This window comes from Paramormyrops kingsleyae, chromosome 8 (assembly GCF_048594095.1).
Source record: "Paramormyrops kingsleyae isolate MSU_618 chromosome 8, PKINGS_0.4, whole genome shotgun sequence".
In the NCBI taxonomy this organism is placed as follows: Eukaryota; Metazoa; Chordata; class Actinopteri; order Osteoglossiformes; family Mormyridae; genus Paramormyrops; species Paramormyrops kingsleyae.
This window is the reverse complement of record NC_132804.1, coordinates 34619720-34644764: the sequence shown is the minus strand read 5'-3', so window position 1 is coordinate 34644764 and position 25045 is coordinate 34619720. Positions and strand designations below refer to the sequence as shown.

The following is a 25045-nucleotide window of genomic DNA, read 5'->3' as shown; positions in this document are numbered from 1 at the left end:
TTGATGTGCTGTGATGTTACTTAAACTAAACCTGCTTTTTTTGTCCTTAGTCATTTCTTTTCTTAATTGTATCAGTAATTACCACACACTCCTGTCAGTTATGGCAGCTGTGTATTGCGGTGCTAAAACAAGGGTGTCAAAGTCCAGTTCTGGGGGGCCGGAGTCCTGCACAGGTTTTGGTTTACCTTCATTTAACACACCTGATTCAAATTACCACAGAGCTCATAAGCTAAATCATTTGTGGTGGAACAGGGAAAGAGCTAAGCTACACAGGGCTTGGGCCCCCCAGGACTGGAGTTTGACATCCCTGTGCTAAATGAAGCAAATTATATTTGTTTCTGACAGACAACCAATTGTTTCATCTTGGGCCAAACCGCACGTCCATACGTTTGGTTGTTTTGAATGAGGATGAAAATATCTTGTGCATTATTGTAAATATATCGTTTGTGAGTAGCCGGGAATGTTATCATGCCCTGGGGGGTTGGGCAGCCAGTTGACCTTGGACCCCCAGAGGTTTGTTTCTTGTTGCTGTATAATAAAGCATAATAAAAAACATTAACCAGATGTACAGGAATTACGGTAAATAATGCCCATGTCCATAACTAAGGGGGACATCTTTTTAACTTCCTTTCTCTTAATTTTAGCCCAGTAGGCAAAGGAAACTGACTTCCTTCTTGAAACACAAGGAACAACGTGCAGGTTAAGAATTTTGGTTAATGAATAAAGGAAATTAAAAAAAAATTAGAATTAGAATATGGGTACGCAAGATTGATATACACCCCAATTTCATTATGTTTTCTAACTAGGCATCTATTCAGCAATACCATTGGGAAAAATCTTACATAAGATTACTGTCAGGCACTAAAAGCAATGTGCACACAGATGCAAATATTACAATCGGCAAAGCAAAATGGTTTAAATACCACAATAATGTGATGGCTGAACTACAAATATAAACATCGATGACCTATCTCATAATACGTGATCAATGCATGATGATACACGACGTCCATGCCCTGATTCACACAATTATGGTCTGCCGCAAAATGTGAATACATGCGCAGTATCGAGCCTGTGAAAGTGTACATTACGCATGCGTAACAAAGAAGTGCCGCAAAATGTGGTTTTGTGGACGCATGTGTGATGAATGTGCGCATGCATAGTAGAGGAAGTTACATTTTTGGTAGGTGTAACATTTTCAGTAGTAACAGATGGTCACGCTACATGTCCAGTAAGTGTCTTATTAGAACAATGAGAGACAGCATGCTGGGATATGATTTTTTATGGGGTTGTGTCTCTGCTCGCACGCGCTACATGGGTAGAGAGAGTGCTGGGATATGTCTCTACGTGTATGCGCTACAGGCTGATTGAGCGCACTATGAGTAAATATCTGATTTCTACTTTGTTCACCGTCAGGGTCGACCGAAAGGTAAATTCTCCTAAAAAGTTTGTTGGTTAAAAAAAATCAACCTTATACTGAAATAAAAGATTTTATTTTAGTAAATACTGCTAAAGTTTTTCTTCTCTAAACATGTTGGTTAAATATAACGAGTTTAAATGCTTTCTTCCTTTAAAATGCGTAAAGTCGGGTCACATGTGCCAACTCCTAACAACACGTGGCTGCAGCCTGACACCCACTGGACATGTATGCTCTAGTTTACATTCATCCTGCAATATGTTTTTTATTACTCCTTAAAACGTATTTAAAAATAACACGTTATATAATAAATACATGTAATGTATTTTTGTTCTTTTAAAGTTTAACGGCCCCCTGTCTGACAAACCACATGTTCCCCTTTTCAACATAATGACATATACAAACCACGTGACCCCTAATGCCCATATGATACCATATATGGACATGATCCCTGGACCAATCAGAATAAAGGACACACCCCCTCTTGCCTATGACATCATAAACGGACACCTACTAAGTTTTGCCCTAAGTGCCATGTACCCTCTCTTACAATACATAAATGAAAGCTTCTTGTTTTGACGCCGAGCGCACGTCATCACAACTGAACCAATGGTTATTCACTTTCTCACGCTGCGGAATTGTGGGTAATCGTCTCCCATGCTTGGTCCCAGTCAGCATGCCTCACTCGTATAGTCAAAATTTAGTAGAAAAGGGCGTAGCAGTGCGAGCGATGAATCTGTTTAACGACAATGCAATGTCCACATTTTTGCGAAATCGAAAAGGAGGCAAAAGAAGGATGGGTTCCTTGTTAAAGTCACACAAACAGAAAAAGATTCCAGTGAGCCAACATATAGCAGTGATTCCGTTAATTATAATGAAAGTTAATTTGTTTTATGTATTTTTACTTTATATTTTGTATTAATATTTTTTATATGAATATTTTTGAGTTGTGGAACGGATCATATGAGTTTCCATTATTTCTAATGGGAAAATTCGCTTTGATATACAAGTGCTTTGTATTACAAGCATGTTTCCAGAATGAATTATGCTCGTAAACCAAGGTACCACTGTATGTAAGCATATTAATCTTTTTAAAAAGAAAAACTAGTTTTGAAATGTCATACAATGTACATTCCCTATAAATCCATGAGTCATGAACATGACTTGAAGTGAATTCCATCTAGGCATTCATTGGTATTAGTGAATCCTACAATATTTACATAATTATGCATAGTGATAAATCGTTCAATGGCGTTACCAATACAAATTTCTGTAAAAAATGGCAAACCTGCAGTTTGGTGGAACTATCCTTTTATCATTTTCTAATTATTTTCCAAGGTTTATGTCTGGGAAAAATTACAAAAAAATATGAAGTAGCCATTTGCGTACTAAGCATACTTTGTGGATAGCCTGACATACCACTGCTTTGATGTGTTTGGCACCTTCTATATTATATTAGAGGCATCCAATAGGAAAAATGGAGGACAATACATAAAGTTTGTAAAGAAGTGAGTGTAAATCTGGTGTGTGATGAGATGCTGAAAACGAGTGTTAAAATAAAACTTTACTGATCCCAGGAGAACATTAGGCTATTGAATAAATCATACAGTGGGTGAGAAACGATTATATTCATGAAGATAATAGCCAGGGAGTGACAGGATGTCTAATAGGAGAAGAATTTACGCTTCTAATGCCGGCCATCATTTAAAGAAACAGGCAATTTCTAGCGTCTCTCAGTCTAACCTCGGTTTGTGGAAAGGAAATTATCCGTTTCACACATTTAACTGGGGATTTTGTGCTAGACTGAGATCATGTACAACCTAGGGCACAGGTGTCAGACTCCAGTTCTGGAAGGCCGGAGCCCTGCACATTTTTGGGTTTCCCCTCGTTTAACACACCTGATTCAACTTCTTGTGCTAATTACCACATAGCTGTTGAGCTGAATCATTTGTGGTGGAACAGGGAAAGAACTACGCTACACAGGGCGGTGGCCCCCCAGGACTGCAGTTTGGCACCCCTGGCCAAGGGAAAGAGAGATTTGGAGCAATCGAGAGAAGGGTCAACACCAAGGCAACAAAACAACCAAACAGGCAAGAGAGGGAGATCCATAACCTGAGGTATGAGATCAAGAGCCTTAACAGAAAACAAGCAATTCAGAGAAGAGAGAAGAGCTAAAGGAGCTCACAAGCAGCCTTTGGGAGCGCCTCACCAGACTAAGAAGGGCACAAATGACAAGGAAACTGAGCAAGGAAAAGGAGAAAAGGAGGGCCCAGTTCATTAAGGACCCCTATTACTTCACCAGGACCATACTGGGAGAAACAAAATCTGGGAGCCTGAGTTGCCCTAAAGAGAATGTGGAGGCTTTTCTCAAGGAGAAGCATAGTGACCCTGATAACAGCTTACCCCCTGGGTGAAAATCCAGAAATTGGCAGGGTTGAACCACCCACCATCATGCTAGACACCAACGAACCAACCTGGAAGGAAGTACAGGAAGTGGTCAAAAAGGCTTGAGCTGCCTCAGCCCCAGGCCCCAGTGGCATACCTTACAAGGTGTATGAAAAATGCCCAAAGCTCCTCCGGCGGTTATGGACGCTGCTATGTAGAATCTGGAAAAAAGGCACCATACCATCATACTGGCAGAGGGCAGAAGGATGCTTTGTCCCTAAAGAGGAAGCCTCAGCGAGCATCAGACAGTTTCGAACAATCTCTCTAGTCAGTGCTGAATGTAAAATCTTCTTCTCAGTGCTGGCAAACAGGTTGTCCACATACATGATCGGAAATGGATATCTCAACACCTCTATCCAAAAGGGAGGGATCCCTGGTTTCTCAGGATGCCTGGAACATACAGATGTCCTGAACCAGATGATCCACGAAGCCAGGTCGAACCTGACCGTAGTCTGGCTAGACCTGGCGAATGCCTTCGGATCCATTCCCCACGATCTGATTAGAATAGCTTTGAAGCACTACCACATCCCAAACCACATCAAGGAGATGATCAGCACATACTTGGGAGGGATCAAGCTTCGTTTCAAGACCAGAGACTACATCACACAGTGGTAGCACTTCGAGAAAGGGATTGTCACTGGATGTACAGTCTCGCCCATCCTGTTTACCATGGGTATGAAGCTTATCATTACAGCAGCTGAGAAGGAAACTAGAGGCCCAACTATGGACTCTGGTGCCCGACAACCGGCGATAAGGGGCTTCATGGATGATCTTACAATCACAACATCCTCCCATGTGCAGGAAAGATGGGTTCTAAACAAGCTTGATGAGGTGGCAAACTGGGCTAGGATGACGTTCAAGCCAAGAAAGTGAAGGAGTATGATTTTCAGGAAAGGCAACATCACAGACAGGTTTAATCTGCTCATACAAGGCGAGTTCATTCCATTCATCAAGGATAATCCCATTACGTGTCTGGAGAAGTGGTATGATGAGTCACTGAAGGACAGAAATAGCATCCACAGCACTGAGAAGCAAGTGGAAAGATGGCTGAAGAACATAGAGAAATCCGGACTCCCTGGAAAGTTTAAGGCATGGCTATACCAACACGGCCTGCTACCCAGACTGATGTGGCTGATTATGGTGTACGAAGTCCCATTAACAGCAGTGGAAGGAGTGGAGCGAAAGATCAACAAGCACCTCAGACGGGCTGTACATCAGATCTGGGCAGCTGCAACTACCTCTGTCATCCCTCGTTGAGGAATTCAGGGTGGCAAAGTGCAGGGTTGTCATGTCCCTCGAGGACTCGAGAGACAACAAGGTCCGGGAAGCAGGGGTAAAGACCAGGGGTCTCATTTATAAAACTTTGCATAGAACTCATACTAAAAGTGTACGTGCGCTCAAAAGACGAAAATGACGTACGCAAAGAAAAAGTCAGACTTATTCAATGCATGAACAATGAATAGTTATAAATTACACAATGTTTTTATCACCTTACCAAGAAGCCAGTCATCGCGCGCCAACTTGATCAGTCTACTCCCTGCACTACTGTGTTCCAGGATAAACGAGTCATGTGTTGAATCAAGTCATCGTGCAACTCCCGCTGGTAACAGCCAGTTGCAAGGAACCCCAGGGTTGTCAATACCTGTATTTGTACTGTGATTGCGTGGTTCCATCGGGTTGGTCTCTCTAACATTGGACCCAGTTCAGCACATACTGTATAGCTCCAAAAGCACACATCTAGGTAATCTAAATTGGCTTATGAGTCAGACATCATCATGGGCCAAAAAATCTTCATGGTCCTTCCCGTTCTCTTGTAATACTGCCATTGGCATAATCTTCTAACAAAGCCAGCGCATCCATTGTGTTATGTTGTGCACTAATGTGATCGCGGTATTTATGTGTTTTCGGCAATGTGACTGATTGTTTCACACCATGTCCAAATGATTGTTATATTCACAACCACCACTTATCCATTTACATTTCATCAGCTGCGGCACATAGATTAAAAGTGTAGATTAAGTTAAGATTTGAGTCAGATTATATATTTTACTTATATATTTATTCACTATTATAAATATGTGACTGAATAAGTAAAATTAAATGTACGGTATATGATTCACTAGCACAAGGAATTATTATTTATGCACTGATGCCACTCACATGATTGCTCACCCTCTTCACCCGCGGTCGTATTTTTTTCTCCAAAATGTTTGCACGCATAGGTCAGAGTTGGCGTACACATGCGCACATTCTGCCATCAAGTTTGTTTCTATTGATCGCAACGTTTGCTTAGAAAGAGGCATACGCATCTTTTAGGTCCCGTTTTGTGCATACGCAACGGTTATAAATGAAACCCCAGATCAGGACAGAAGTGGGAGGCCTCTACAGCACTGGCCCAAGCAGAAGGAAATCTGCAGCTCAAAGACATCATCGGAGCACCCTGCATAGGCAGGCAAGGTCTGGGGATGACCCACTTCCAGGGCTAGACATAAGGATTTAGGAGGGCACAGCCACTTTGGCCTTGGCTATTCATATTTTTTCTAGGGCACAAGGCCATTAAGCCTGGGCACAAGGCCAAAATCTGGAAATTTCATAGGACACCTCGGGCCTTGTGGAGGAATTTTATTTCCATAAAGGATGCATTTTTTTATTTTCAAAAAAGCAGAAACTTTGCAAAAAGGAATTGGGTCAGTACTGAGTCACTAATTACCAATTACTGTAATTACCAAGTTTAGACAACCTACGCAATACGACCTTCGATTTGAGACAGAATATATATATTTATAGATATATATATAGCTTTATTTCAAAAAACAAAATCCAACAATAAAGGAGCCGTCAATATTTTTGTATTTGTTTGCTCAGAACACCCGTATTCTTTTAGTGTACATGACAATTGACTTGACGTTCGTTTTTTGCACACTGCACGCTACCAGTCCTATATCCTCCCAGCAGAGCTTGGTACTTCTCTGAGTCAAATCTGCTCTGCCTCGGCAAATGTTTTTTTACAACACCATCTGACACTTACCTGAACAAAGTAGATAATTTGCAACATTTTGCGGCAGTAGCCGCGAGTTCAGCTTGCTTTCTTTTACGTTCTCAATCTTTGCGAGGCATGGTGACAGCATAAGCAGCAGACGACAACTACACGATGATTACCGAAGAGGACACCTATCTGTTATTCGGAAACCGTCGGATGGCTTTTCCAATCAAAAAACGTAACCCCCGATGATGCACCATTGTCATTGCTGTGGCTCCATAGTAGGCTGGACGATACATACCGTACCAGCCAATCATGCAACGAACATGTACATGATCGTATTAGTCCAGAATCTAGAATCAGTAGTTGGGAATTACGAGATGTGCGGGTCGACCTCGTTTCTCGTATTGAAGGTTGGGTTCGGGTTCAGTACAGATGCATCGATTGTTGACGAGGTAAAGTGGACCGTGTCGTGTGCAAGTCTTTTGTGTAATGAACGTTACTTTCGGTAAAAAGAGGGCATACGACCAGACAAACATTAAAGGCAGGCCAATCTTGGCCGTAAGGTACTTCAATTTTGAGGAGGCGTGCGGCCAATTTTGAAAGGCACGACGGCCATTGGCCGCGGTGCCGCGGCTTATGTCTAGCCCTGCACTTCCAAAAGTGGGGAAAAGCCAATCCAAGGGAGAGCAGATCCATGGTCCAGGCAGAAATAAGAAACCTAATAATAATAATAAATTTTATTTGTATTGCACTTTATATTTTAGGAATCTCAAAGTGCTACACAGTAAAAATAAAGAAATAAAAACAGGAGGATCTATAAAATACTTTAATAAAATGTCTTTCTAAAAAGATGAGTTTTTAGGTTTTGTTTAAAAGCATCAGTCGACTGTGGGGTTCTCAGGTAATCAGGGGGGGCGTTCCACAGCCTCGGCGCCACAGATGAAAAAGCCCTATCACCCATGCTGCGGAGCTTGGTTCTGGGGACTTGGAGGGTGTTAGTGTGTACAGAGCGGAGGGTGCGTGAGGAGGTATGGGGGGTGAGGAGTTCTCGTAAGTAAAGGGGAGCATGTCCATAGATGCACTGATGGGTGAGGAGAGAGACCTTGTACTCTATCCTGAGTGGGACAGGGAGCCAGTGAAGGGTTTTCAGGATGGGGGTGATGTGGTCATGCTTTCGCACCCTCATCAGGATCCTGGCAGCGCTGTTCTGAATATACTGTAGTCTCTGGATATTCTTGCCAGGAATCCCAATGAGGAGTGCATTACAGTAATCCAGCCTGGAGGAGACAAAGGCATGGACGAGCTTCGCTGCATCTGACAGGCTGAGTGTTGGGCGGAGTTTGGCGATGTTCTTGAGGTGGTAGAATGTTGACTTACAGAGGTGTTTGATTTGGGTGTCAAAGGTGAGTTGAGGGTCCATTTTAACACCCAAATTGGTGACAGATGTGGAAAGGGGGATGTTTTGGCGATGGTAGAAGAGCGGAGATGGTGTGGTGTGCCAACTAAGAACCTAGAGGAGGAGCGGAGGAAGGCGAGAGCGGTGGAGCTAGGTTCCCAGGGAGCCTGGACAAGGTGGGAACTCCTGAAGAGGAAGCTAACATGGGCAGACCTATGGAGACTCGAGCCATTCCGGAACTCCTTCTTGCTGAGGCCCGTCTACAACACCCTACCAAATCCTGTGAACCTGCACAGATGGGGCATGAGAGATGACTCAATGTGCAAGCTCTGCGGGACAAATGGGACCATGGCACATATCCTGTCAGGGTGCAAGATCGCTCTGTCCCAAGGCAGATACAGGTGGTGCCATGACAAAGTGTTAGCCATGTTCATAGACTTTCTAGAGCAGGCAAGAACCCAGAAACGGCAACCCATGGGTAGGCCACCACCTGCCATCACAGGAGGGAGCAAAGCCACTAACACCAGGGCAAGTTTCCTGCAGTCAGCCCAAGTGCGGGAGCTAAGGGTAGACCTGAAGAGAACGCTCCAGTTCCCAGATGTCATCCACACAACCTTATGACCAGATGCAGTCCTGTTCTCCACTGAAGGGAAAAAGAGCATCCTTGTGGAGCTCACTTTGCCATGGGAGGGGGGGTGTGAAAAGGCATTTGAGAGGAAATCCGAGCGCTTTAGAGATCTGGTGTAGGACTGCAGGGACAAAGGATGGCAGACATGGCTGTACCCGATTGAGGTAGGGTGCAGAGGCTTCCCAGCAGCAGGAGGGTGTTATGGTTAAGGGTTGAAACACCCAGTTAGTGCTGGTAACCATCTGACGACACGACCTCCTGGCTAAAGGCTGCAGTCATTATGTAATGACAAAGAAGTGAAGCATCACAAGATGCACGTAGACGCTTTCTGGAATACCCCCCTAGTCCAATCAATATTTACCCAGCTAACAATTTTTCATTCTAGGAATACAGACGCTCCTCTACTTATTACCTTTCAACTTACGAACTTTCAGACATACGAACGAAGAGGACTCTAAGTCCAAATTGTCTTCCTTGGGCTCCCGTTTCCTGTCCGCAACATCAATTTTTTTTTCTGCGCACCAATTCCACCTACTACGACTTTTGGCCACTACTCCCGCCACGCAGCAGCATAGCATGTATACTCCCAGCATCCCAGTTCTTTGTACTTGCGTATATCCTTAAAATGATGTAGAATAATGACTCACAAACATTTCAAGTTAAGAACGGCCATTCGGAACGTAACTCATTCAGAAGTAGAGGAGCATCTGTATTTACCAAACATTACAGTTAAGCTGTGGAAATGTTCAAAATGTCCAGTTTTCCTGTTGTTCCTCAAACATTAGCTCACTACTATAAGAACTACTAAAAGTAATAATACGAGCTTGAATGATGGGCTTGGTAGAGCAGTTGGTAACACTGCTGTTTGCATTTACACATACCACACTTCAACAAAAAAATAATTTTATTATAAAGTTATTGTTCAACATTAATTGTGCAAAAAAAATGTTCACATAATGATGTTACCATGCTAACATTGACAGAACCTTTGTTAAAATGTTTAATGTTATAGTAAGAACGTTCACTGCCAATTTTGAGAAGACCTTAAATAACGTTTGCTGAAGTTTTGGGAACATTCCCTGTTAGTTGGATATTTACCTCTATTGTTTTACATTCTTCATTTTAGTTTGGTAAGTCCATCTTAGATGAATGTAAACTTAAACATTTTATCCAACATTATTGTCACGATCGCGGGCAACGGAGCAGGAAAACAGGCGATCGGAGCCAGGAAGTCGGGTACCAATGGGGGTTTATTGGTAGAACAGGACAGGGTAAGCACGATGAGCAACATCAATGGTGAGTCTGGGGTACGGAGACGGAGACACGGACTAAATACACCAGACCAGGCAGACAAAACAGGAAACAGCAGGGCACAATCAGGAAACCACACGTGGAGAATGAGGGGGCGTGGCACACATTAGGAGCGGACGGAGCGGGACGTGACAGAACCCCCCCCCCAAAGGCGCGCACACCGGGCGCGCCAGAGAGGAGGCGACGGACGGGACGAAACCGGGGAACAGGACCTGAAAGACAAAACAGAACGTCAACCAAAACCAGGGAACAGGATGGAGACGCAAAACAAGAACAGGGACGAAAAGAAGGACAGGACCTGACAGAGGACAGGGAAGGCGGACAGACAGATCAAGAAGGGAGACACAGGGGGAACACCCACAGGCGACACGAAAGGGCCAGGAGTGCCAAAAGGAGGAACAAAGGGACCAGAAGGAGAGACAGGCGGGAAGAACGGAAAGGGAGGAGGAACAAGGGGAGCACGAGGAAGCCCAGGCGGGCGACAGGCAGCGGCCGGAGGGGCCGCAGGGGAGAGGGAGAAGGGAGCAGGAGGGGACCACCCAGGGGCCAAGGGAACGGGACGAGGGAGCGACGGAGGGGACACGGAGGGAGCAGGAGGGAACACCAGTGAAGGCAGGCCAAAGGGGGAAGCCGCGGCAGGCGGAGGCGCAGCCGAAGCCGGCGAAGGCGCCGTCCGACGCCCAGCCGGAGCAGGGGGGCCCGGAGGCGACCGACATGGAGCCGGAGGAGGGACCGAGGACTGGCACCGCGGAACCAGGGGGGGACCCGGCGGCGACCGCCGACCCCGAGCCGGAGGACCCGTAGGCAGCCACCGAGCCACAGCCAGGGGCCGAACGGGCGAACCAGGGGGCAGGGAGGGCGGGACCCGGGCCCGACGCCTGTGTCCCCGTCCCTTGTGGGACACTGAAAGGCGGGGTCCTTGGGGGGTCGGCCTTGCCGGGGTAAGGGCGAGGGAGTCAGGGCTGCGGGCGTGGCCGCAGGCGGGGCAGCCAGAGCCGCGGGCGTGGCCGCAGGCAGGGCCGCAGGCAGGGCGGGAGAGGCGGCCTCAGGCAGGACCACGGGCGTGTGTCCAGTAGGGGGCGCCTTGGCAGGCACCTCGGGCGTGCGACCAACAGGGGGCGCCTCGGCGGGCGCCGCCGTCATGTGGTCAGCAGGGGGCGCAACCGTGGCCACCTCAGGCAGTTCAGGAGCCGGCAGGACAGGCAGTTCAGGAGCCGGCAGGACAGGCAGTTCAGGAGCCGGCAGGACAGGCAGTCCAGGAGCCGGCAGGACAGGCAAGACAGGCAGTTCAGGAGCCGGCAGGACAGGCAAGACAGGCAGTTCAGGAGCCGGCAGGACAGGCAAGACAGGCAGTTCAAGTGCCGGCAGGACGGGCGCCGCTGTCCCGTGGTCAGCAGGGGCCGTCCTGGAGGGTGTCGCCACCCCGCGGCCAGCAGGGGGCGCCTCGGCGGGCGCAGCCTCCACGCGGCCTGCAGGGGGCGCCGCAGCGGGCGCAGCCTCCACGCGGCCAGCAGGGGGCGCCGCAGCGGGCGCCGCCATCACGCGGCCAGCAGGGGGCGCCGCAGCGGGCGCCGCCATCACGCGGCCAGCAACCGGGACTGCAGGCAAGCCAGGCAGGACAGGCGGGTCAGATGGGACGGGCGGTGCCGCTGACAAAGCGGCGGAAGCTGCAGCAGGCGGTGCCTCAGGCAGAGCGGCGGCAGCTGCAGCAGGGAAGACAGGCAGGACGGGCAGGACGGGCGGTGCTGCTGGCATCGCGGCGGCTGCAGCAGGCGGTGCTGCAGGCAGATCGGCGGCGGCAGCAGGCAGCGCAGCCGCGGGCAGATCGGCGGCGGCAGCAGCAGGCAGTGCAGCCGCGGGCAGATCCGGATCATGCAGGTCCGGATCGGACAGGTCCGGAGCAGGCAGGAGGGGTGCTGAGCGCGTCTGCGCCCTCCCTCTCCGCGCTTTAGGGACCCGGGGACTGGCGTCTCTGACAATGCCGATCCCTCTCCCGGGACATTGCTCTGCCCAGTCCTCCCCCGTCACCAAAGGAGGCAGGTCCTCCGCGTCATGGGGCTCACCTATCCCACAGGCGTCCTCCAAGGCGGGGAGAAGGGAGCACGCTCCCAAGAAGAGAGTCGGGGCGGCTTCTTCCACCTTTCCCCTTCGCCTCTTCTTTTTCCGCCCTCCGGAACCGGTCAGAGGCAGCGGGGTCGCATCGGCGGGTGGCGCGCTGTACAGCAGTCCGCAGTCTCGTTCCACCGGCCTCTGCATTGCTGCAGCCGCTACCTCCCGAAGCTGCCGGAGGTTTTCGCGCACCTCGCTCGCTAGGTGCGCGTCGCCGGGTAAGGACATCCCCTCCAGGACCTCCCGGCTTTGATGAGCTAACCCGCAAGCCGCGGGATCCTCCTGGATCTTGGGCTGGGTTAGCCAGTACAGGACCTCATCAACCAAACCGAGGTACTCCTCCTCGGCTAGGGGGATCCTTTCTTGTGGAGACTCACCATTCTGTCACGATCGCGGGCAACGGAGCAGGAAAACAGGCGATCGGAGCCAGGAAGTCGGGTACCAATGGGGGTTTATTGGTAGAACAGGACAGGGTAAGCACGATGAGCAACATCAATGGTGAGTCTGGGGTACGGAGACGGAGTATGGAAGGCCAACGGGGCCAAAACGTCTTAAAAAACACGTCGATTTTTCACATGCAAAAAATCAACACGTCGGTTTTTCACATGCAAAAAATCAACACGTCGATTTTTCACATGCAAAAAATCAACACGTCGATTTTTCACACCTTCAGACGTCAAAAACAGGCAGCATTTTGCAACGTATGCTGAAATGGACAAAGCGTCCCTTTCAAAATAAAAGCACCACCAACTCCTGTCCACAAACGTCCCTTAGTTGAGTGTTTCCCTCTTTTTTAATTATCTATTCATTATCAATTAATACATGCACACTGAACATAAAAAACATGGATATACTGCCTTTTTATACTGCCTATCTGCTGTCATACACCTCCCTCAAGTACTTTTGTCCATTAGACAAACAATTGCACATACTTGTAACTTCCATCCAGTGACTACATTCAACATATTTATTCAGCTATCCCAGCACTGCTGGTATTTAATGGTGTCTATATTGAAGTCTTATTATCCATGTATAAATGGCATTTTACATACAAGTTGTTGAGACCTGCGCGAACGAACGAGCAGGGAGCGGAGAATCAGACTAAGGAAGCCGTGACGGGTAAACGGGGTTTATTAAAGCAGACAGGGAGCAGCACAGGACGAACATTAATGACAGACCTGGGGAAAACGGACTCAGACGCAGACTAAATACACAGGACAAGGCGAAAATAACAGGCAACAGGTGATCACAATCAGGAATTAACACGAGCTAACGAGGGGGGCGTGGCACACACGAGGATCATACGAGCAGGTCATGACACAAGTCTCCAAACGCAAGGACCGATCATAACATATTAGTTATTATTATTTTAATTCTTGTAATATACAGCTGTTACTTTTTCTCATCATTCGTTGTCCCACAGACATTATTTTAAAGTTAGTCAACATGAAAATGTTGGAGCAAAAATTACTGCATTTTAAAAATTTAACATGTTAAAATGATGGCAGCATATTGTGCCTCTGACTACCATTTCGGGCATCAGTGAAAATGGTCGATTGTGCAGAAAAACTGCAACGCGCAAATACATCATCCGTGCAATGTCTGATCAGCTCCCCCGATGGAGAAATCCGTCACATTAGTGCTTCATTCATCGAAATTGTTATCGGCATTTTGCGTTATTCTAGGCTCGTTTTCACTTTACGTTGTAGATTTGAAGTTGTAAAACCAGCATAATAAACACAGAATCACCTTGTGCTCTAATTTGAATAATCGAAAAGAGGAAATACGACAACAATAGTTAACCTACATCACTGTCAAGTAATTTGCAGTCACACCTCAACGATCCACGCGTGTACTTACGTCATAGAAAAAATTAACATAATATAAATATTTATTATTACGAAAGTGGAAGTTTCGTGTCGCATCAATGAATATATAAATTATACTAATAAGCAGTGGGACGTATCGCCGTACGTGTTTAAACATACCGTGACTAAGAGACAACGCAGGTCTTCGCCGCAGGTACGTATTTCTGCATCACTTTACGTTTTTGATTACGGATTCTTTGCGTGGTTGTGATGAGCCACAGAAGACTGCTTAACGGAGGTGTGCGTGCCATTAAACTAGATAGAGAACTTGATTCGGAGCGCAAAGGAAAATGGCTCTTAGAAGCTTTCTTTTGAACTGCAATCAGATATTTACAGAATACACCCGGCTGGCATTGTCTAGTAATGGACAAGCTAATGTAGACACAATACTGACGAAGTAACTCATTTTTCGCTACTTTAATATAACAGCTGTTATTATGATTTATGCCCTTAGCGTGTCCTTGAATATCTCTATCTTGCTATAATAGAATGACTACAATGGAAAGCAGTGTACGTTGGGCAAGTGGGCGATTGATTGAAAATGAATTTGCTGATGAGATGATAACAATTTCGGAGTTTGTTGCCGAGATTCAAACACTCACTCAGCAACAAGGTTTGTCAAGTGTATTATATTAAACATATATTACAATTGTATATTATTATTACAGTTTCAATTGTCCCAAAGCAGAAAAAATCACTACAGCCATTAATTGACAAATCTGCACAAAGTGGTGCAGCTAATCTACGCACGTAAACCCAAGTTTTTCTTAGGAGAAACCTGGAAAATTGTACATCAGAATTGCCAAAGTAATGTGACATTTACAAGGAATTTGACCTAACAAACCTTGTTCCAATACAATCAAGATAATAAATACTAGAAATGTAAATACATGTGAGCACAAAAGAAAGTACTAGTATAAAGTATTAATAAAAGCCCTACTACAATTATACAATATATATATATATATATATATTGTATAATTGTAGTAGGGCTTTTATTAATACTTATATATATACACACACAAATACGTATACATACTCTAGATCTATTAGATCTATAAAGTCTATGAGTCTAGATGAAGTGGTGTGGCCTGTTGAATATTCAAGTACCTAGGAATCCATATCTCAGAGGGGCTGACATGGGCCGAGCAACAAGGATTGTAAAAAACTAATCTCATCCCAGGAATGGACTGTTTCAGCTTCTGCAATCAGGCAGAAGGTTCTGCACCATTATGGGCAAAACAGAGAGACTTGTGAGGAGTTTTTATCCTCAGGCCATTCAGCTTCTCAACTGAGACATGTACAACCCCTCCTTTTTGTAGTATTACATTCTTGATCACTGCAGAGCAGCCCAATTTTTGTCTGTATTAATAATAATTGTCTGTCATTCCATACTGCCTCTATCATTTATTACTGTACATGCACTGTTCATGCTGCTACACTATTACAAGGGTTTCTAAGCTGTTCACACTGTTGTGCAGACATTGCAAAATGCACTTTAACTTTATAACTTGCACATCTGTAAATCTGTCTCAGACTTGTTTAATCTATTTCAAAGTTTTACTATTTTCCTACATTGTTTTACAAATGTTATCTTTTTAACTTGTGTTCTTTGTTTGATTTTTTGTTTAATCATTTAATGGAGGCACAGTCAAAAAGAGCGGTTCACTATACATTTCACTGCATGTTGTACCTGTATGACTATGCATGTGACAAATAAAGAATCTTGAATCTTGAATCACCTTCCTTCTCTCTGACTGTTCTCTATATCTGTGTGTGCCAATAGAGGTGAAGTGGGTGACGTGTTATACAGTATAAAACTTGACAAGATTGTAAGCAGAATGCTATGACATAGCTATGAGGAAGCTATTACTCACTTTAATAATAATAATAAGAAGAAGAAGAAGAAGAGTAGTAAGAATTTGTTAAATACAACTACTAGTACCAACGAATTGTAATTAAGAATATTAATAATATAGGCACATGCACATATTTTATCATATTTTAAAATAATGAAGTGTATGTCCTCATTTAAAAAGAGAGAAATTCTGCCTGTTTTTGACGTCTGAAGGCGTTAAAAAAATACGTCTTTAGCCGTGAAAAATCGACGTGTTATTTTTTTTGCATGTGAAAAATCGACGTGTTGATTTTTTGCATGTGAAAAACCGACGTGTTGATTTTTTGCATGTGAAAAATCGACGTGTTTTTTAAGACGTTTTGGCCCCGTTGGCCTTCCATAACGGAGACACGGACTAAATACACCAGACCAGGCAGACAAAACAGGAAACAGCAGGGCACAATCAGGAAACCACACGTGGAGAATGAGGGGGCGTGGCACACATTAGGAGCGGACGGAGCGGGACGTGACAATTATATTTTAATTTTTTAAGCAATTTTAAAGCAAGCTCCTTTAGCAAAGACTATTGAAAACAAAAAAACATTACCCAAGCTTTAGCTGACAATTTACATGTACATGTACAGATCCCACATGTTAGTTTAGTGGTTCTGTATTTTGTACACAGCAAAGACACACATGCTTTTTGCATAAAATGTGTTTGTTGGAAACAGTGGGGGCCTGCTGATTACCCATGTTTGAAAGAGAGAAGCATAATGTGATGTAAATATCTTGTCAGCTCTGCATCTGTTCAGTATTTTTTTGACTAAGCAAATGGCAGCACTGAAACCACCAGCCTCAAGAGGTTCTTATGATGGGCAGAGTCATGCTCTCTGTCTCTGCATCAAACCACTCAGTATTCAGAAACACTGAACTGTTAACTCTCCATTGGCCAAAGTGCCCAAGTATGCCTGTGACTCTGCAATGGACTAAAAATGCCATGTCTGCCATTTGATGCCTCCAGAGATGCCATGAACCTGAAATGGCTAAACTCTTATGGAAGATGGATGGATTACTTATATCCGTGCATCGAGGTTGTTTCACCCTCTTTAGAAAGGAATAATGGCTGAATATTAAGTTTGAAAAAGGCAGTAATCACGTTTGAGTGTAGATTTGCCAGCAATGAAATTTGTAAGTGTTTGAAAGGAACCACAATGTGTTAACAAGTGACCTTAGGAGTGCATTATCTATTCTTATTTTCAGATTCGCTCTGACCAGGACCGCGATACTCAGATCCGGTACAGCATCACAGGCGTGGGTGCAGACCAACCTCCCAACGAGGTTTACAGCATAGACCCTGTGGCAGGAAAAATGTTTGTGACCCGGCCACTAGACCGAGAGGAGCGCTCCTCTTATCACGTAAGTCCCCCATGTTTGTTTGTAACAGCTCACTCTTTTACTAGGATGTGCACTTCACTTAAACCCAATGATACATTTATTGTGGAATTTCATTGTGGATGTTTGGGTTTTTGGAAAAATGTCATGGATTTTCATCAACCTCCTTCTGAAACATGTTTGTATGCAACAAATGTAGGGCTACATAAATGTATGGCAGATTAAAAAAGATGCAGGGGATATAATTTTTCTCAATTTTTCTTGAAAAAGCTGAGTAACTAAATATTAAACTAGAACAAGGCATTGCTCTGTTACAGTCATTAATATCATGACCAAATGCACTGAACAATGGAGACAATTAAATTCAGAAGCATTTATGATGGGTTTTTGAATTAAATATGTCATCTGCCAGCCTAATTTTTTGCAGGAATCTATCGTTTTGTGTGATTTGAGCCACTATGAATTAGAAGCAAAGTTGCGGATGCAAATATGCAAAAACATTACATTGTTGAGCAGTTGTCATGTTTTTTTAAATGATGCTGTTTTGTTTTACTTATTTTATTTTTGTTAAAGTTATGGTATGAAGTTTGGTATGGCATTAACTGCCAACAATAAACTGCAGTGAGTGTTTGTAGTTTGTCAGAATAATGAAAAAATATTGGAAAGGTTCTCTCTGAGGAAAACATAGAATTTTTGCTTCTGAAACAGTGCTCTTTCTTCTCTTTATGGAAGGCACTTATTCTGTGCCTGCCTGCCCCTGGAAGTACTCTGTTCAGGGAACTGATGTTGCCATTAATACTAATTACATTGACTTATTTAGCAGATACTTTTTTCCAAAGTGATGTGCAATTGAAAAAGGGGGGTCAGCCAATCCCTCCACCATGCACAGGATTAGAACCGACAACCATCTGTGCACAGTATCATAACCCGTTGAGCCACAGACCTCCCCCAATTTACTGATTAATTTGCCATTTTTTTTAAATTATTAAATTAAATTATTATCAACCCCCCTCAACTAAGCTCAGGCTTTATACTGGCATTCTGTACATCCCCTGCATATACAGTTACTTGATTACATATTTATTAGACTAAATATGTATTTTTTTCTATATATTTTCATTACCTTTAGTATCACCCTTTTTATATTTTCTTTAATTTGTGAAACCTTATTGAACATTTAGAAATGATATCATTGCACTGCTTTTTTGTTGCCATCAGGCCCATGAGAGAAAGTTCCACAGATGCATAGACAGATGTTGAACTTGTGGAACTGTTCTATCAGACAGGCATTTTCATGGAAGCGGAGGTATTTGGGAAGAATAACTACTTGCCCAGCGTCTTCCTGTTGTGAACTGCTGCACATTTTGATTCTAAATATAGCTGTACTGTACTTTTATTGTGTTAGATTCTGGTGCCCTTTAGAAATAAACCCGTTAGAGATTCATACTCACTGAATAGACCCAGAATCTGATTCAAATTTAAAATCTCAAAGTACTTTGCACATAGAATTTTCCTTGGTTTATTTGTTCTTGCTCAGCATTAAAACAATATGAGTTTTGTGCTGCAATGGTCAAGATGTTTTCTTCCCATTACAGTATTTTGAAGATGGCTGCCCCTAGGAATTTCAGTAGACCACCCTGATGATTGTATCATTGACTTATAAAGAGCACATTTTTGGCCAGTGTTAGGTCAATTGAGTTGCCATTTCCACTGTATGCTTCCATTGAAAGGGGGGAGACTAACTAAACATACTCCCCTCAATTAATCAGGAAGTTACAGACCCAATGAAATATTGTCCAATATATTGTATTTTCATTTGGAAGAGATTGGGAGAGTTCCATGCATTGAGGTTGTTTCACCCTTGTTAGAAACTGAATAATAATTGAATATTAAGATATCACTGTAGCTACTGTAGTTCTTCTGTATGAATAGCTTGAAACTGCCTGTTCTATAGCAAGGCAAGAAAGGAAGGATCAAGAGCTTGAGGAGAACCTAAGAAGGTGTGAAGGCAGGGTTGTCAAACTCAGTCACTAAAAGGGCCATATTAAAAACCACCAATGACTTCGCAGGCCGACCAAAGCTTATTTATTTAGTTAATACCCAAACTTTGCAGATATTTGGTTAAAATCTTTACTATACGTATAACATTTACAAACGTGAACTTTATAGTGGACCATCCTGAAAATTAGTTTTGAATAAAACTGAACAATAATATGCAAAAACCATTTTATAGAATTAAATCAAATGCGTCCACTGGGCTAATGAACAATTATTCATCTACTTTTATTTGACATTGTATACTCTTAAATGAGAAATGGGCTGAGTTCAGCCCCAATAAGTTGAAACAATCAGATTACAACTGTAATGTTTTGCAGTATTTTATGCTAACTCTCTTCTTTGGAGCTTGTCAGTGAGGAAAGGAGTAGGGAAAGGAAAGCGTAGTGCAGGTTCACACAGGATAATCCCTACGTCCCGGGTAGCCGTAGCGGTACACACATTCATCATGTGCTGTTCTGTTATATTATTTTTGGATTGGTCTGCACAATGAACACAATGAAATGAACACATTTCTTGACATGGGCGAAAGATTATGAAAACAGAAAACATTATGCTCATTGTGTCTGCAAGTTGGTTACAGCTAATGCTGGTTAAAGTCAGTCATAATTGGTAGTTTGACAATATTTTGGTTGCCCAATAAATTACACCAGTACTGGAGAGAGGCCGGTTGATAAGACCAACACTGCCTGTCGGCTTTGTTATACCGACTTTGGACATGTTGCTGACTTTGGAACATGGAAACACTTCCAGCATGATATCTTGTTTGAGATGACATGATCGGAGTGTGTGTGCGAATAGAGCAAGGCAGAAACAGCCTTTGCAAGTTGGTCTCCTTGTGCCATTTAAAGCGGTCTTTGCCAGGAAATTCAGAACTGGACTATTGGTGTGTTTGTCGCTTTGGGTATTTGACAATTCTCAGTAGTAGAGTACATGGGATTGAGACAGGATTTAGTTCATGATTGTTATGGTGCAGTCTTATTTAGAATTTTTATTTTTCTTCACAAATGTATTTTTACAATGTGCAAGTAAGCATCGCTAGTTTTGTCTGTTCAGACACAACGACATCAGACACATTGTCTTTGGTTGACAATTATTCCACATTGTGTTTGCTTTTGCAGTGTGCAGGCCTCTTCCTTCCTTCATTAGTCATGGTAGGTCATTGTTGCACTTAGAACTTCTGGTAGGAATTCAGGCCTCAGAGAAACTAACGTAAAACTGGCAATGTCCTTGTGAAGTTATTCAATGTCAGCATATGGACCGTTGACAATATGCCAGTCTGCTGAATCAGGACAGTTTAGGAGCTCTGTCTGGTCAGCTTCACTGAGGAAATAAGGGCACAGGTGTTTAATCATGTTTCATTATTCCAAAATCCCAAAGTAAGAAAGTGGTGTTTCATTCTCTTAAGCAATAATTGGACTTCATTCTATTGCAAAATGAACAAACATTGGAGAGAAATATACCAGTAAATAATCCTTGGAACCCTTATAATGTGTACAAAGGGCCTACATGCTAACCTTGCACAGCTTTATCTGGCTGGCTCTTCCATAATCATTCATGCAAATGTGATATTTGTAATAGAAAAACGTTCTACCTTTGTATAATTTTACATTTGTTTAATTTTATCTCCTTTTGCAAATGTAAAGATTATATTAAAGCCTGAATGCTAAGCATAGGCTCATTTCTTTGAGAATGGTTTAGGCTGACTGGTGTTTTCTGGCTTTAGATGGTATATTAATATAATGCATGTATGTTCTTGATTTTTAAAAATATATTTAATGGGGTGTTTCGCGACTTTCACTCTCCTGGTGTGCTGCTCACAATGTACGTATTTGTAAGGCATGGCTGTGGCCAATAACAGCCATTATTAAAGGGTTAAAAGAAAATTATGTTTTCATTTCACAGTGATGGGTACAGGATGTCTCACTGAACACATAACAGATCAAAGTAAGATGGCAGTAAAATTATAAAAAATCTGGAGGTATATATTTTGTCATTAACTTTATTTTTAGCAGATGTCCATTATATCACTATGAAATTAATGTGTGTAATTAATGTGTTTTGTGTGTACAATATACAGTACAGTTTGAGAAAATACATTTTGTAAATATAATGGGATGAAAACATGACAATCGTTGGTTGTGTCTGGTGCAGCATTACGCTACAGCAGACATTACCAAACACATATATAACACTGGTCCACAAATTTTTACTTTCTTTATGTCACAGAAATCAAAACATGAGAATTTTACAGAATATCTTGTGCTGAATTCAAATATCTAATCAGAATTTCCCTGTCATGCAAGGATTTTGATTGACACACAATTAAACTTTACTCTGTATGTATATTTACAGTTTTATGTATATTTACATGTCCGTTATTGTTTACATTTCTATAGTCCCAACACCATATCCCTGCTTATTAACTGGTACCTATATATAACATGTCAGGGGCAGCATCTGGCTCAGTGGGCTAAGTGTCTGTGATCAGAAGGTTGCAGGATTGAGCCCAGTCTCAGTACAGCTGTGGGTCTTTGAGTAAGGTCCTTAACCCCCAGCTCACTGGGTGTTGCTATAGGTGGCTGTCCTTCCCAGCCAGCTTGTTCTCACCTACAATAAGCAAGTTGGAGGAGGCATTAAGAGAATTTTCCATGAGAATCAAGTATCTATTATTATTCACATGTATTTCATTTTTCCAATAACCCAGGAACAGAGCCCCACACCATCCATTTTATAATATGCTTAGGAGTGCAGTTTGACTTCTCTGCTAAAATGGCAATTCACCCTGAGGGATGTGCTAATAAATAGATTTTCAAATTCCTCATGTCACTTTCTGTTTAGTGAGACACCAAGACCTTCCTTCTCCATTTAATTTTTAGATCCTTTACCAATTTCATTGGTCCAGCATACCCATTATCTGATGCACCTCCTATCCTCATCAGCACTTATGTGAGGTCCATTATACAAGGACTGCTTCTCAGCCATGATATTTCCTTGAGTTGAAGCCCCATTTCTCTGCTCATTTATCTGTTCCTGCGCTGACCTCACAGTCTAAGTGGATAGGTACCTCTGGTGTCCCTATACCAGGTGTCTGAGAACTTGGGTGTATGCAGCGTATCATTTACTGCCACTCAGACGACACATTTGGCTGAGGTCCCCCACAAACAGTCACCACACTAAACATTAAAATAAGTACATCCCTTATTTAGCAGATGATGAAGCAGCATGTTCTGCTAACCAGTTAATTAATTCTTCTGATTTGCTTGCTAGCTATTTATTTAGTTTTTGAAACATCTGAGAACATGGGGGGGTTCATGAGTGTTCATAAAAATTTAAACCTCAAAATTAATTATAGCCTTTCAAGTAAGACACTGAGATTATCTATATTTATTTGTTCCACGTGCTTTTATTGACAACTCTTAAAAGGACCAAGAACAATCACCCAGCACACACTCTGCCCACAGTCCCGACCTCCACAACAACACACCCAACGCACACATTATATACAGCACATAACATTTATCGTTACACCAGACATTACAACAATGCACACTAATTATCTACAACTATTTACAATAGCACACACACAGGCACTATTTACATGGCTTGCAACCTTACCAGGATATGCAAATGGCATCTGCTATGCGGCACCAGCTCACCAGCACTATAGTATTCTGTTATGCCTCACATCAATAACTGGATGACAATGAGTCAGATACGTGGCACGTTTGCCCATTTACATGTTCAGGCACACTGACGAAACCTCGTAATTAGCTGATTAAGATGTGTTTGAACGGCGGAATATGCAAGTTGTGTTGGATTCTGGCCTTCCAGGACTGGAATTGGGGAGCCCTGGTGTACGTGGTTTTATTTATCAACACACCATATTATTCCCAGTATTTAATATCCTCTGCCATTTTTCAAAAAAAAAAGGGAGCCAATCATGGACTGAGTGGTGACGGTGCATGGATTCAGTAAAAGCTGCCATATACAAAAGAAAGAAACCTGATGTCTGTAACTCACCATGTATGTATAGTTGGATCCTTTCTGTACTTTACTCTGTCCTTGAAATCGGGAGGAATGAACCATTGGGTGTCTTTGTAAGGAAGAGTTGCAGAAATTTTATAAAAGCTACCAACTGTGCAGGGTTTTCCTGGGTTATAGGGGAAATGCTTTTATATGTGGTTAAATAAGCCTATTGGATAACAAAAGATATATTATTAGTTTTTGTTTTGTATTTGTTGATTGTTGTAATTGTTTCTGTAGGGAGTTTTTGTTTTTGGAGGCCATATTGGTGTGAGCAGAGGGTGTGAGCACTACAGCTACAGCGTGGCTGTATCAGGCCACTGGCTTTAGCATGGTGTAACGTAGGAGATGCTGGTGTAAGTGTGGTGATCACTCACAGAAATAAAAATTACTTTTTGATCTTCACTACTGCCTCTATCCATACAAACTTTATATATATCATCTACATGTCACAATTTCATACACATCAGGCCAGAGGCTATATATATATACATACACACACGAGGACCGTACTGAGCTGGGCGTGACATAACCCCCCCCCAAAGGCGCGCACACCGGGCGCGCCCGAGAGGAGGCGACGGACGAGACGAGACCGGGGAACAGGACCTGTAAGACAAAAGCAAAAAACATTAGCAAGGAACAAGAAACAGGACGGAGACACAGAACAGGAACAGGGACCAGAAAAACGACAAGACCTGACAGAGGACGGGGAACGCAGACAGAAAAGGGCGACACGGAGGGAACACCCACAGGTGACACGAAGGGGCCAGCCGCGGCAGGTGAAGGCGCAGCCGGAGCCGGGGAAAGCGCCGTCCAACGCCAAGCCGGAGCAGGGGGGCCCAGAGGCGGCCGACATGGAGACGGGACCGAGGACCGGCACCGAGGAACCAGGGGGGGACCCGGCGGAGACCCCCGAGCCGGAGGACCCGCAGGCAGCCACCTAGCCACAGCCAGGGGCCGAACGGGCGAGCCAGGGGGCAGGGCGGGCTGGAGTCAAGAGGGAGGTCCCTGAGGGTGGAGGCTCAGGCAAAGCAGGGGGCGTGGCCGCAGGCGGGGTAGCCAGAGCCGCGGGTGTGGCCGCAGGTGGGGCAGCCGGAGCCGCGGGCGTGGCAGCCGGAGCCGCGGCCAGGACTGGTGAGCCGGGCTGGACGGGCAGGACAGGCAAGCCGGGCTGGACAGGAGAGCCGGGCTGGACGGGAGGAGCAGCGGCCTCAGGCAGGGCCGCGGGCAGAGCGGTGGCCTCAGGCAGGGCCGCGGGCGTGTGGCCAGCAGGGGGCGCCTCGGCGGGCGCCGCAGTCACGTGGCCAGCAGGGGGCGCCGTGGGCAGAGCGGCGTCATCAGCTGCAGGCGGAGGCGAAGCCAGGACCTCGGGCGGAGCTGCAGCGGGCACCACCAATTCCTGGCCAGCATAAGTGTGCACACCCTTAAACTAATGCTTCGTTGAAGCACCGTTTGATTTAATTACAGCATTCATTTTTTGGGTATATATCTGCATGCCACATCTTGACTTTGCAATATTTCATCACTCTTCCTTGCAATCTGTCAGATTGTGGGGGCATCTCTTGTACACAGCCCTCT

At 44.3% G+C, this 25045-nt stretch overlaps 1 protein-coding gene across 2 annotated transcripts in view; it reads left to right on the top strand.

Moving 5' to 3' along the window:
* Window positions 1-25045, top strand: part of LOC111832835 (cadherin-4-like) — a 362676-nt gene that overhangs the window by 269764 nt on the left and 67867 nt on the right. For both annotated transcript variants that reach the window (XM_072715730.1, XM_072715731.1), the window contains one exon: window positions 17255-17410. In XM_072715730.1, the coding sequence (XP_072571831.1) occupies window positions 17255-17410 (156 nt within the window). The remainder of the gene's footprint in view (window positions 1-17254; window positions 17411-25045) is intronic.